This window comes from Camelina sativa, chromosome 7 (assembly GCF_000633955.1).
Source record: "Camelina sativa cultivar DH55 chromosome 7, Cs, whole genome shotgun sequence".
Lineage (NCBI taxonomy): Eukaryota > Viridiplantae > Streptophyta > Magnoliopsida > Brassicales > Brassicaceae > Camelina > Camelina sativa.
Genome location: NC_025691.1, coordinates 8,887,109 through 8,901,352, shown reverse-complemented (window position 1 = coordinate 8,901,352; position 14,244 = coordinate 8,887,109). Strand labels below are relative to the sequence as shown.

The 14,244-nt window shown below is 34.2% G+C and overlaps 3 protein-coding genes across 4 annotated transcripts; 2 read left to right on the top strand and 1 right to left on the bottom strand.

Annotated features, from left to right (window-relative positions):
- LOC109125413 (putative defensin-like protein 63) lies at nucleotides 4,319-4,677 on the top strand. Its single transcript, XM_019227031.1, is given in 2 exon segments — nucleotides 4,319-4,406; nucleotides 4,496-4,677. Coding segments are annotated over 2 exon segments (270 nt in total).
- LOC104700763 (protein COFACTOR ASSEMBLY OF COMPLEX C SUBUNIT B CCB4, chloroplastic) lies at nucleotides 8,201-10,088 on the top strand. 2 transcript variants are annotated; one of them, XR_753638.2, is made up of 9 exons: nucleotides 8,201-8,389; nucleotides 8,480-8,652; nucleotides 8,764-8,863; nucleotides 8,948-9,021; nucleotides 9,116-9,297; nucleotides 9,381-9,451; nucleotides 9,531-9,614; nucleotides 9,705-9,875; nucleotides 9,999-10,088. XR_753638.2 is itself a non-coding variant. In XM_010416336.1 (8 exons), exons 1-8 carry the CDS (start codon nucleotides 8,270-8,272, stop codon nucleotides 9,792-9,794), a joined length of 894 nt encoding a protein of 297 aa, XP_010414638.1. In that variant the 5' UTR covers nucleotides 8,201-8,269; the 3' UTR covers nucleotides 9,795-9,997. The 2 variants fall into 2 exon arrangements, 1 of the variants encoding a protein (XP_010414638.1); XM_010416336.1 differs by lacking the exon at nucleotides 9,999-10,088 and having other exon boundaries at nucleotides 9,705-9,997.
- Nucleotides 9,972-11,927, bottom strand: LOC104700764 (microtubule-associated protein TORTIFOLIA1). The gene is made up of 3 exons (XM_010416337.2): nucleotides 10,863-11,927; nucleotides 10,257-10,778; nucleotides 9,972-10,153 (listed from the first exon to the last, which is right to left on the bottom strand). The coding sequence occupies exons 1-3, from the start codon at nucleotides 11,682-11,684 to the stop codon at nucleotides 9,995-9,997; spliced, it is 1,503 nt and encodes a 500-aa protein (XP_010414639.1). The 5' UTR covers nucleotides 11,685-11,927; the 3' UTR covers nucleotides 9,972-9,994.

Sequence of the window (14,244 nt, the reverse complement as noted above, 5' to 3'; positions counted from 1 at the left end):
TAGGTGAGTGCATCCGTTGGCACACTAAATTAACTACAAATTGAATATCCTGTCTGGTCAAAGTGAGATATTGTAGTTTACCAGCCAAACTCCAGAAGAAGGTTGGACTATCAAACATGTCCTCGTGTCCTTTAACCTTTTGAAGCTCCAAAGGTAAAGGTGTTGCTGTTGGAGCACAGTCAGTCATTCCTGCAGGGAGCACAGTCAGTCATTCTTGCAGCAATGAGAAGATCCTCTGCATATTTGTGTTGATTGAGGAATAAACCATCAAGATGATGATGACATTGATTGCCAAGAAAATAACTCATTTTGCCCAAATCTTTCATACAAAATTCTTCACTTAGATCCTGGAGAAGCTTGTTGATCAACTCCGGATTACTCCCAGTTAAGACAATATAATCAACATAGAGAAGCAACACAATGATGTCATTATCTCTGTCATACACGAAGAGTGAGGGATCCTTCAAACTGCATGTGAAACCAAACTTTAGGAGAAATGTGTTGAACTTGTCAAACCATGCACGCTGCGCTTGTTTCAATCCATAGACCGCTTTGTTTAGTTTCCACACATGTGATGGATATGCCTCATCTTCAACGCCAAGGGGTTGTCGCATATAAACTGTTTATGTTAAGTCGCCGTGCAAAAAGGCATTTTTAACATCAAGTTGTTTCAGTGGCTACTTGTGAACTGTCGTTGCATGGAGGACGAGACGAACTGTAGCAGTTCTAACAACCGGACTGTATATTTCAAGGAAGTCAACTCCCTCTTTTTGATCATTACCTTTGGCAACAAGACGTGCTCTGAGTTTATCAAGGCTGCCATCTGCATTGATCTTTGTTTTAAAAACCCACCTGCAGCCTAGAACATTCATTTCTTCTTCATGTGGAACCAAATCAAAAGTGTTAGTCTCCACAAAAGTTACTACTTCTTCTCCCATTGCTGCTGTCCACCCTGGATGTTTGAGAGCCGACACTACAGCCTTAGGTTCTTCAACCGGCGTTTGAGTCATGGTGAGAGCATATTTTGGATTAGGATTTTTTACACCATCTTTCCCCCTCGTTAATAGAGAGTGCTCATTGACTGTTGGAGCAACAAGTGGAGGAAAATCTGCTTCTGAAAATAAAGGAGCTTCATGTAGAGACTCATCATTAGAATCTGACTCTATGTTTCCTTGTGTGTCATTGTCTGAAGTAGGAGATTGAGTACACTCTGAGAAAATCGAGCTTGGCACTATAATCTCATCATGAACCGAGGAAGGAGTGTCAGGTTGCTGCACTGGAGTAGGCTGCAAACCACGTTGCCAAGCTGACAACAATGGTGTTGATGCTGCAGGGATCAGAGCCGAATACTCATCGACAAAGGGATAAACATGTTCATCAAAAAGAACATGTCTACTAATATAGAGACTCAACCAGTGGGAGGATAAATGCACTGATACCCTTTGTAATTCTCATTGAAGCCGAGGAAAACACATTTTAGTGATTTGGGATCAAAATTTTTGTTCCCGTAAGCACGAAGAGTTGGATAACATACACTGCCAAAAACTCATAATGCAGAATAATCTGGTTTATGTGCAAACAGAGCTTCATGTGGACTTTTTGAGTCTAAAAGCACCGAGGAAGGCAGTAAATTACTCAGATAATTGGCAATGAAGAATGCTTCAACCCAGTACTGAGACCCAACTCTCTTAAGTGACTATGTTTTCTCTCTGCCAAACCATTTTGTTGAAGAGTGTAAGGACAAGAGATAAGTTGCTTGAGTCCCCAGTTTGCAAGATGAGTGACAAACTGAGAATTAACAAATTCACCTCCACCATCACATTGAAACATCTTGATTTGCTGATTTAGTTGATTCTCAACAAACTTTTGAATCAACACAAAAACTGAGTAGAACTCTGATTTATTCTTCAATGGATAAAACCAACAAAAACGAGAGTAATTGTCAACAAAGATAACATAGTATCTAAACCCCTGAACAGATGTGATTGTAGCAGGTCCCCACAGATCACAGTGAATCCTCTTAAGAGGTTTACTAGCTACAAAAGTAGAAGAAGAAAAAGGGAATTGAGCACTCTTTCCAAGTCTGCAAGATTCACGCAGCTTGTTGGTGCGCTTGTTTATTGAGATAGCTTCAGCATTAGATAGGAGTTGTAGGACTTATGCACTTGGATGCCCCAACCGTTTGTGCCAAACTTCATCACTAGCAGCCAACTGACGAGTAAAGTAGAAAGCACCAAACACAGGGTTAGCCAGAACATAGTGATCCTTACTCCGGTTTCCGGCTGTGAGGAGCTGTTTGATATGCTTGTCCTTTACACGTACACCATCAGAATCAAATTTAATAGAACAAGGATAATCATCACAGAGCTTTGAGACGGACAACAGAAACTTGGTAATGTTAGGACACACTAACACATCATTAAGAGGAAGAAATGTACCTGATACAGTCTGGAGAAATCGAACCAATATGAGTAATGGGTAAAAATTCACCATTACCAACCATTACCGAGTCATGACCTTGATAGGTTTGAGCTTGTTGCAGGTTGGTTGTAGAGTTGGTGATATGAGCTGTAGAGCCACTATCAGGTAACCACTCAGTGCCAGTGTGTTGGTCTCCATTAGACACTCTCATAGCAGCTAATGCAACAGGCAGTTCTGGCTTCGGGAGAGACTCAACACTTGAAGGTATTGTGTCTATACTTCCCATATATCTGACAAGTTGGTCGAGAGGAGACATTAGATTGCATACTCTGACCACTACCATGTTGCTGAAAACCACGACCTCTGGTAGAGTAATTTCCCCTGCCTCTGTAGCCACCACCAGATCCTGAACGACCTCCTTTGGTGTTTGAACCTCCTCTATCGAAAAAGTCTTTTTCAGTTTGAAAAGCCAAATGAGGCGAGACCACATGAGCACTGTTGTAAGTTTTCAGCTTGTCATCAAACAAGATGACTTTAAACACAACATCTTCATAACAGGGACCAAGGACCGAGTCCATAGAGTGTTCAATAACAGTGGTGACCGACTCATACTCCTTACCAAGACCAGTCAACAAACCTTGAATCTTTTCTAAGTCATTCATAGGAAAGCCAATATAATCAAGTTGATCATAGCTCTGTTTCAGTTCACTAAGATACTCTTCCATTGTTCTTCCTATCTTAAGACAACCCCACAAACGGTTCTGCAACTCAAACTTCCTAGTAGTAGACACCCTATTGAACCTTTTAGCTAGAAAATTCCATACCTCATGAGCAGATTGCATACTGTACACCACTCTTAGAGTTGGTTCCGTCAGTGAACCAAAGATCCAGGCCATGACCAGCTGGTCATTACGAACCCACTTCACAAAGTCTGGGTTAGGCTCTTCAGAAGGACATTCAACAACGTTAGCAGGAAGAGTAGTTGCAAGTCGAGTAGCAGCAGGACGTGTTATCGAACCATTGACATATCCGAGTAACATTTGTGGTGAGAGAAAGGACTCAAATTGAGTCTTCCATAAGAGATAGTTGGACTCTAATAGTTTGAGAGTCACAACTTGAGAAATAGAAAGAGGAGAGGAAGAAAATGAATCTTCTGGAGTCATAGATCGTATTACCGGCGCTCTGATACCATGAAAGCAAGGGCTGTTAACCCTAGTAAACGAGAAGAGATGGTGGCTCAAACTGATAACTTCATCTCATCTTTACTTATTACATCACATAGTCTATATATAGTAAAGACTAAGGTTTACAAGATTATGTTTATCCCTGACAAGTGTCATCATCTGCAGAGGATTGCAGATCCTAGAGGAGCGAATCTATTCATTGTTTGGAGCGTTGTGTGAGCTATAGAGTGAGTTGTCTTCAATGGTTTGACTGTACGGCAAGGTGCACATGACTCTGCTTTGTTACCGTTTCAGAGCATTTCACGACTCGGAATTTTAATGGGCTGGATATCATGGCGAGGCCCACCTTCTTACCTTGTTGGACCGAAACAACAAGAGCACTGTTGTTCTGCTTTACACATAGGTCCTAGATCTACACTGAATTATCATTAAAAAATGGTCAAATTATCATCTGTTCAGTTCAATACAATAGAAGTTATTCTACATTAAACTTATGAGTTATAATTACTAAAGATAATAAATTTTATTCAACTAATATAAAAAGAAATATAGTGTTCATTGATGGTATTCAATAATTAAAAAAAAAAAAAAAAAACTGAAATGTTGTTAAAAACTGAAATTTTACTGACAAAAAAAATATATAAATAGAGATCAACAAAACTACAAAAATCTGTTCTTCTCAGTAGAATTCATAGTAAACAAAAAATAATAATATGGATATTTCAAAAACATATGTGACTATTTTCTTTGTAGGAATATTGACAGTTTCGTTTTTAAACTAAAGCATTTTGGCCAATCCAGGTAGTTGTTATTGTTAAATTATCTTTGATCATTTGAATAGCAATGGTTGAACTTTTTTTTTGGTCATAAAACGTATTTTTATATTGCAGCAATCGAGCAAGAGGGAAATTGCATTGGGCCATGTGATGCATCCTACGGTAATAGAAAATGCGACGATGAATGTACAAGTAAACAATATGCATATGGACAATGTGATTATCAAATAAAAGGTCAAGACAACCCACAATGTTGTTGCTACACAACACAGAAAAGGAACTCATACTCCTTTTAGTTATTGGCGATCTTCAACTTTTTGATAATGAATAAAATAAGACTATTATTATTATTATTATTATTATTATTATTATTATTATTATTATTATTATTATTATTATTATTATTATTATTATAATAGCGTTTTTGTAATCTAATTATATTTGTCTCAACGTTTATTAGAACGTTATGTTTTTCTCTAATTATATTTTGTAAGATGATTTTTTGTTGTTGCCATGAAAATTTTGTTACCCAACTAAAATTTTAATCTACATATACATTTTTTAAGTACATTTTTGGTTCTACCCTTTCATTTGTATTTATTTACAAAGTTAATCCCTAAAATATTTCCAAAAATACAATACTTCAGATTTTGTTTCCTAGATATTTTACATTTCATTCCAACTAAAAAAAATTACAGCAAAATCAATATGGAAACAAAAACTATGATATATTTAACCATATCTTCTATTGTGTTTTGAAACAAAGAAAACAACAATTTGATTCTCATTTTATTTTCCAATAACTGTGAGCTTTGATTTTAAACGTAAGAAGAACTTCGATTCACATTTATTTAAATATTATAATTAATATATATATACTTAAAAAAATTAAAATATTATGAATACATAAAATTAAAAAGTTTAAAATACTATATAATATGGTTATATAGTAGATGAGTTATAAAGAGGACATGTTGGAATTAATAAAATATCACTAAATTTGTGCTAACACGGGTTAAATCCTCATTTTATTATTTTTCAACACTATTAATATTAGAATATTTGATATATAAAATCAAGTTGATTTAACTAAGATTGTGTAAAATAATTAAATCATTAGGAACAATGTGACTAATCATAGCGTATAAATGATTTATTATATATTTAGATCCATTAATTTTTTGTTATAATAATTTTAAAATCAAAATAGAACCTCAAACACTAAACAAAATAAAGTAAATATAACAAACAAATGGTCATGAACTATATTACGGTTAAAAAATTAATATAAATATTTAGCCGTACAATTAGCTGAAAAAATTAGTTAGTCCACTATTTGCAAAACATCCAATATTTAACAAATAAATACAGCATAAAATACTAAAAATAAAAATTATATGCACGCGGTTAAAATCTAGTAATTTTACAATATCGAAGACATATATAAGAATGAGTTAAGTTTAATCCTATGCATTTAGGATAGCCCAAAAATTAAGAAACAATAAATACTTTGTTATTTTTTTATAATCAATATATAGATAAACTTGTTTACAAATAAAAAATCTTTGAATTATGCTAAATACAAATTAAGAAAATACGAAAACACACACATATATATATATACTAGATGAGGACCCACCCAATGTGCGGGTTCAAAGTTTTATAAATTAAATTAAATTTAACAAAAATATATTAAAATTTGTTGTATTTTATTTATAAATTTTATTTTTATTATAATACATTGATTTATATCCATTTACAAATCTTTTATGTATGTTACTATTAAAAGTGTATTTTTTTACACCTAAATATACTCTATGTTACAAATATATTCTTTATCACCATCTAGAAAATGTCTATATAAACACATTAAGCCAACTATTTTACTTTCACTTCTGCATAGTTTTTTAATTACTAAAAATATTTTGAATAAAAAATATATTACATAATATACTAATCAATGATGTATCATCACAATAATGTATAACCACCATGGAGAAAACCTCTGCTCTGCCCTCATCTCTTATGGAGAGAACCTTGCGTCCAACCTCCTCCACCATGGGGAGAACCTTGGCTCCGCCTTCCTCCCTTGGGGTGATAACCTTGTGTCCAACCTCCTCCACCTTCCTCCCTTGGGTAGATAACCTTATATCCAACCTTCTCCACCACAGAGAGAACCTCGGCTCTGCCCTCCTCCTGTGTGCAGAGAAAATGTTCACGCCTTTTAGTTATCTCAAAATGGCTTGCTCCGACAACCAATGAAAGTAAAAAAAATTTTCTAACGTCACAAAATCTTTTGATAGTAACTAATGTTAAATTTTCCAATGTATTCGTGGAAGTGTCTTTGACACACCATGATGTAGCCTCTATCTCTGTAACGCCTAACCCGCTACCTTGCTTAGTAAGCCCATGTCCACTCTCAGTCCCTGGACCCACTTTCCTAAGTGGGCCCTACCTTGCTTAGAGGCTTTAAAAACTTGTTTACCGACCTATCAAATCAACAAATGATCTTTTCATGTGTTTTGTTCTCACTCGCACAGTTCCGACAATCACTTCCAGGCAGGTCACCCATCATGAAGTTTCTCAGGACCCTTGACCGAAAAAAATAAGTACATTTTGGTGACGTATGTGGCCAAAACAATCTTTTTAAACCTTTTCGCAAACCAAGGTATCATAGTCTTTGAGCTCCTATGGAACTATCAACAACGATTTATTTTTTTCAATCTATCTATCTATCTTTGTTGTACGCTTGTGTTTGATTAGTTATTTTATCTATTCATTAGGTTGATGAGGTTCTACTCGTTATCTTCCTTTGGGATTGAATGAATAATGGTAACAATTATGTTTGCAAAAAAATGAAGGGTTTATGAGCAACCAATCAAGGTTGAGAAATTAAAAGAAAATTGATTTGACATAATTAAAGAAACAATAGAAAATTATGAGCATGGTAATTTGTAATATATGAATCCCAAATAATTCAAAGATGAAAATATAAATTAAATAAAACAATCTAAAAAACTACAATAAATTTTAAAATACAGTATTAGGAAAAGAAAACGCATAAATTAATTTTTTTTTGGGTCAACATGTTAATCTTACCTATTTCCAACTGAAAAAGGAGAAAGTACGAGAAAATTTTGGTTTAGAAAAATAAGAAAAATTTATCTTTGCATTAAAAAAATTTCCCAATTAAACAAAGTTGAAAGCAGTTTTTTTGAATAAAATATTTAAATATGAAACGATCTATGTTTATATAGAAGTAAGTATTTATAAAATTTTAAATTAATAATTAACTGTATATTTTCTTTAATCTTTTTTTCTATATTTTTTTGTAGAATTAATAACTTAAAATAAAAATAAGTAAATAATATTATAATTTTGAATTTTATGAAATATATATATATATATATATATATATATAAAATCTCCTTATAATTATTTTAAAAAAAAATTTGTATTTTTTTTTTATAAATTCTGTAATTTTTGGTAATTATCTTTTTACATTATTAATATTTTTAAAACAAAAGATTTTATTTTTGTTGTAATCAAATTCTTCATATTAAATATTAACTTTTACATATGTCAAAATCTGAGATTGATAACTTGATACATGTCAAAATCTTGTTAATAGTTAATATTAAAAACCCAACTTTATATAATAAGATATTATGCAAAATACAAATAAAAAAAAATTATGTTAAAACTATAAACAATATTTCGGTGTGTGTGTGTATATCGTTGATCCAATCGTTTAATATACTTTTGAAAAGAAGAAAAAAAATCATATATAATCTGTACGAAGATAAAAGATTATATATCTCCTAACGAGTAACGGCCAATTTTTAATCCTCTTTACTGTATTTCTAAACTTCACTTCCTTCACCTTCAATGGAAGCGAGAATCATCCTCCAAATTCAAATCCTTTGGAACCCTAATCGCCAATCCTTTCGCCGTCCTTGTCTACATCTTCCGCGTTTTTTTATCAGAGCTTCTTCTTCAACCTCACAGGTTCTCTCATTCCTCCTCTTCTTCTTCTTCTTTTTCCTTTTTCTTCTCTCTCTTTTTACTCAATTTTTTTTCCGTGTTTTTCTTCACCAGAAGCCGAGAAGTTACAAAGGTCCGAAACCGAGTACGAACTTGGTAGCCGATTTCATTTCCAGAAACGATGACTTGGCTCGTAGCTTACCTATCTACGTCGGAGGCGCTTCTCTTTTGGCTGTTCTCTTCAATCGTACTGTTTCCGGTATCGCTCCTGTTGCCGATGCTAGCAGGTACAAATTTGATTAAACCGGACTCTTGAGAAATCTGAGATTGATACAATTTGGGGTTTCCCAATATGGGGGATTTTGATATGACCATTGGCTTTTGGTGTTTTGATGTAGCTCACAGTCTAGAGCAGATCTATTGGCGCTTGGCTTGGCTGTAACCAATTTATTAACCGGTTTAGTTTGGTTATCGATCCGACCTAAGTCCATTACACCTGTGAGATTTCTCTTTTCTCCTTCAATAAACCATATTTGATATAAAGCAAAATGTGATTCTTGGTTTTGTTTTTGATATCATCAGGTCAATCCTGAAGGTGTGGATTGCAAAGTTGTAGATTCCGATCTTCCTACATCGATAGTTTCCGAATTGTTATGGTAATCCTCTGCTTCATATCTCTTATTGGATGGATGTTCTTGTGGAAAGATATAAGTAGAAATTGAATCTGACTTTTTTTTTCTGTTCACTTAGGGGTTGGGAATCTCTTAAGTTAGCAACATGTTGTAAGTCTCTAGTTATTGTCTACAATGGCATTTGTCTTATACAAATAGGGATGGTTGCTGAATCTCCACAAGATAAGAAACGAGTGGTAGTAAACACTGATAAGCTGATGCAAGGATCGGTTTACCGAGGCGTAATGAAATCCAAAGCACGTAAGTAGTACGGATTTTTCGTTTATATGTTTGTCTACGATTGTGCATTTATCTAAGAAATGGAAACTGGTTTTGTTTATCAGAAAGTTACTTGGCCAATCTTTCTCTATATCCTGGGAGATCAGAGCTGCCATTTCTGCCTGCAAACACACAGGTTTTCTGAGACTTCAAGTGTTATTTCATCAAGTGAGGGAATAATAAAACTGTATGTGTAACAAATGTTTGTTTGCTAGGCGGTAATTTTGCAGCCGCTCGGAGATAAAGGAATCGCAGTCATTGGCGGAAACACTATTAGAGGCTTCACGTCTTCTGACCAGGTAATGAAACATTTAACTTCTCTACGTTGTTTTGTGACTTCAAAAGGTTAATAGGACAAGTGTAAGAGTTAGTTTGTTCATCATATCTAGGCTTGGATTTCTTCAATTGGGGAGAAGCTAGATGCAACTTTGGGGAGATATTTTGTTGATTCCGCTGAGGTTTCCCGGGAAAAAGATTGAATGCAATCAGACCGGGAAAGCGGAAAAAAGAAAGATATAATCATCTTATGAGAAAACATTACAAGCATCAAATCACTAAAGGTAACGAACCATCCCTTTGGTTACACAAAGTCGAAATAAATGTAAAATACATTGGCTTAGAGTTTATGTATTACAACAAATGAAACTTCTTCGCAAGCTAAATATTTTGAAGTGTTGTGTCAGGTAAAGTGTTGCCTTTCGTTACGTTTGTGATTTTCGTTTCGTGTTATTGTGCGAGAGACTAACAAATCAGTGGAGATTACTCTGAAGGATGTTTCTAGACCACGTACTCGTCTCTCCAGAGATTGCATTCCGTTCTGCGAGCTCTCCATGAACTCCTGCAATATTTAAGTACAAGAAAACATTCAAAAGTCAGCACAATACAGTTTGTTGGATGATTCAAAAGATAATCAAATCAATGATTTCAGAGAAAAAGGTAACCTGAAAGAGATCTAACAGACTGGACTGTTGTTTTTCGATCTGAGTAATCTGGTTTCTTATCAGAGACAACTCTTCTGCATTATTCTTTGCCTGAGAAGAACTGTTACTACTACCACTGTCAGTTTTAGGACTCTCCTCATCACTACTCTGAACAACTTGTGACTTGTTCAACTTGTTCGACCTGTTCTCTTTGACCTTAGAAGTTTTTGCCGGGAACAGATTCCGTTTAGCTCCCAATGTCGAATGATTCCGCTTGTCTTTCAACTCCACAGCTTCCTGCTCAACATCCTTAGGATTGTTACTACGATCTAAGGGCTCAACATCAAACGACTTTGAGCTTATTGGTGCGTTCGAATTCCTATCATTGCCTTTCGATGTATTGCTTATCTTTCCCGAAGTTGCAGACAAACCAGGATGAGCTGATTTGGAGGAGGAAGTAGACTCTGAGACCTCTTTTGAATCACCTTCAAGTTGCTTCCATAAACTCAATGTACGATTCATTGTCTCTCTAACAAGTTTGACCTGCACAAATTAAGATTAAAGAATAAGACAAAGAAACTGACTGCACTTGCTTATGAACTACCATCAGTTGTTTCGAATATTTACCTTATCAAACCTTCTGCTCTCAAGAGTACCTACACAGGCCTTCTTATACAAAGGAGCTAATTCTTCTTCCGCCATAGCTACTCTAGCCATCGCCTCCGCGGCTGCTTTCCTCGCACGCCAATCGTTGCTGCTAAGATACTCCGAGACGTTCGGTAAAAGCCAATCTAGCACCGCCTTATCGCTATTTCTACCTCCAACGGCTCCTATTACACTCCCTATAACCCCTAGAAGCTCCGGTTTCGCCTTGAAACCTTCCGACTTAAGCAATTTCCCAATCTTAGGCAGCGCCTTCTGCAGTTGCTCAACATCCAGCTCATCCGCCGCGTCAACCGCAGCCGCTAAACACACGGCAGCGCCGATCTGAGCGTTCAGATCGCAATCGTGGATAAGCGTTTCGATCATCGGCCCCAAGAGGATTGAGAAAGGAGTTCCGGTGATGCTGGTGGTCATATCTACTGAAGCGGTTGCACAAGCGGCGCGGACTGAAGAGTCAGGATCACGTAAGCGGCGGAGAACGGTGGAGACCATCTTAGAGAGGTGAGGAGCGAGAGAATCTCCATGAGAACGAGACAGAACAGAGAGAAGCGAGACACAATGTTTCCTAACCGGAGATTTCGCGGAAGAGTCTGTACTCTGAAGACAATTTATAAACAGAGGAAAAGTCTCCGGCGAGAGATTAAGAGCGATCGAATCAAGCTCTGCGGCGGCGAGGGATAAAGTATCGCGATCAGAGAGACGATTGAGACAGGCTATGACTCGTTGCTTAAGATCGGTAACCGTCACCGCCGGGGGTGGAGAAGAACGGATTTGAACGGAAGGCATTATGAGATCGCCGGAGAAGTTTTTAGAAATCCGCCATGGGAGGAGAGAGCAAAAGCTTTTGTGGAGAGAACTTTTAAGATTTGGCGGTAGAAAAAAAAAAAAGGCAATGAAGAAGACAGTACGGTACGGTTGGTACTACTTGGCTTTTAAACAAGACTCGTCCTTGGCTTGCCTTTTAAACTTGTCATATTTCACCACCTGCCACAAAATTTTACATTTTACTTTTAATTTATATTCCAATGTTTTATTTTTATTATCCTCAACTCCAAAAAAAACTTTTTTCCTTAAGAATTTGTCAATTGAAAAAAAAAACACAATTTTTGTCCTAAACATCGAATATGTCAAATTTATATATTACTTGCTTCTGGTTTGTTTTAAGGGACTTTGTACGTCAAAATAGATTCAACATATTTACCAATAAAGATTCGAAAGTGCACAAGGAATAGTTAAGTAAAATCCGTTTAAGATAATGAGAAAATGTTAGGACTTGAAACTATTTATTAGAGACTGACTATGGTTTAGGATATCTTTAAATTGTTATGTGATTGCCAATCTTATCTCTAAAAATATCTTGGCTTCTATTAAGCATCAATGCATCATGCATGTATAGTTGATAAGTTAGGAGTAAGGAGGTTCNAAAAAAAAAAAAAAAAAAAAAAGAATGTATTGAACGTAAGAATGTAAGGGAAGTTGAATGATATGCATACGAAAAGTTGAGTTAATTGCTAACCACATTAGTAAATAACTAAATACGAATTGGAACACATAAAACGAAATTAATTTCTGAAATCATTAACCAGAAATACTTAGGTTCACTCCTAAGATGAATCTTCTTGTTCACTTTTTCTTTTTCAACCAATCAGAATCTTCTATACATTATTTTGTTGAAAAAGATAAATCAAAATTAAATGAAAAAGCAATACATATTAAAGAAACAAATTCTGTATAATTTTTTTTAAGGAAAGTTAAATATTGGCTTGTTTAAATTTTACAATTAAAATGAAATGATGTATCGGTTTGGGTTTACAAATAAGGTGATTAGGGTTTAGATTTTACAATTTAAACAAAATTATATGTTGGTTTGGGTTTACAAATGAAGTGGTTAGGGTTTAGATTTTACAATTAAAACGAAATTGTATGTCGGTTTGGATTTACAAATGAAATGGTTAGAGTTTAGATTTTACAATTAAAACAAAATTATATGTCGGTTTGGGTTTACAAATGAGATGGTTAGGGTTTAGATTTTATAAGTAGAACGAAATTATATGTCGGTTTGGGTTTACAAAAAAGATGATTAGGGTTTAGATTTTACGATTAGAGAATTTAACAAAACAAAAATAGTACTAGTATTGTTCATTAAGAATTGTTCATTAACAAAACAAAAATAGTACTAGTACTTAATTTTGATATCAATATTATTATTAAAAGTTTATAAAAGAGAGAAAGATTCCGGTAGATGTTATTTTATTGCAAAGCAAAAGAAGGAAACTAATATCCTCAATGAGCTAATGAGCAAGTCAAGCAAACACGGTTTCTTCTTAACACGTAACATAACGTGAAATGAACTATTCTTTCCATTCTAAGTCCAAAAGTTAGGATCATATGCACTGTTATAAATATTTATATTTTATAACCAAAAAAATCTTGAAGTCGCACTGTCTTTTTTTCTAAATAAAATCAAGATTGTAAGTTTAATAAATATGAGTATAAACTAGACAAAGAAAAGTCTATATTTTGAGCGAGGAATGTAAGTAATGGTAGTCATCATGTTTGCCCATAGCCATAGGAAACCCACCTAAAGTTTATGGGAAACATGTTTGTCTGAACTTATTTGAAGAAATCCCCAAGCGGGAAAAACTTAGAACTAGAATTGTTGTCGATTTTGATGTTATTTTTGGTTTTATTCAATTAAAAAATCTTTTTCTTAAAATCAAAAATCTAAATTTTGATAGTTTTAGTCAATTTTTAAAATCAAATCTAAACTCTAAAGTTTCATTGGTTTTTCATTTCTTAACGTGACTTAATTTTTTAAAAATATTTTAAATCAAAATTCAAAATCCAAAAACCACTTAAAATTTGCAAGCATTCATTTTAATCATGTGTAATATTGATATCATGTGGTCTCATCTATGTTAAAATCCTATATATGGTTGAAAGTAATTATGAATAGCCTATTTTTGAATAAGAAAATGTGAATATCCTTGATCAATCGCCATATATCTTAAAATCTAGGACTATTTTCAAAAACACCTCTTTTCTTAGGTCACTTTTCAAAAATACTTTTTCATGTTGTCTATTTTCAAAAAATACTCTTTTTCTATGTATAAAATGACTAAATTCTAAGCCCTAATCTTAAAATAGTAAACTCTACCCCTCAAAACTATATCCTAAATATAAAATAGAGAACCCAAACCTTTAAAAAAAAAAATCTGAAAATGAATTAAACATATTGTAATTGTGTAAAAGAGGATAAAACTAAAAATATTCAAAAAAGGTAATTTTGAAAAGAGGTATCCAAAAAGTGTATTTCTAAAGAATTCTCTAAAATCTATCCAAACAA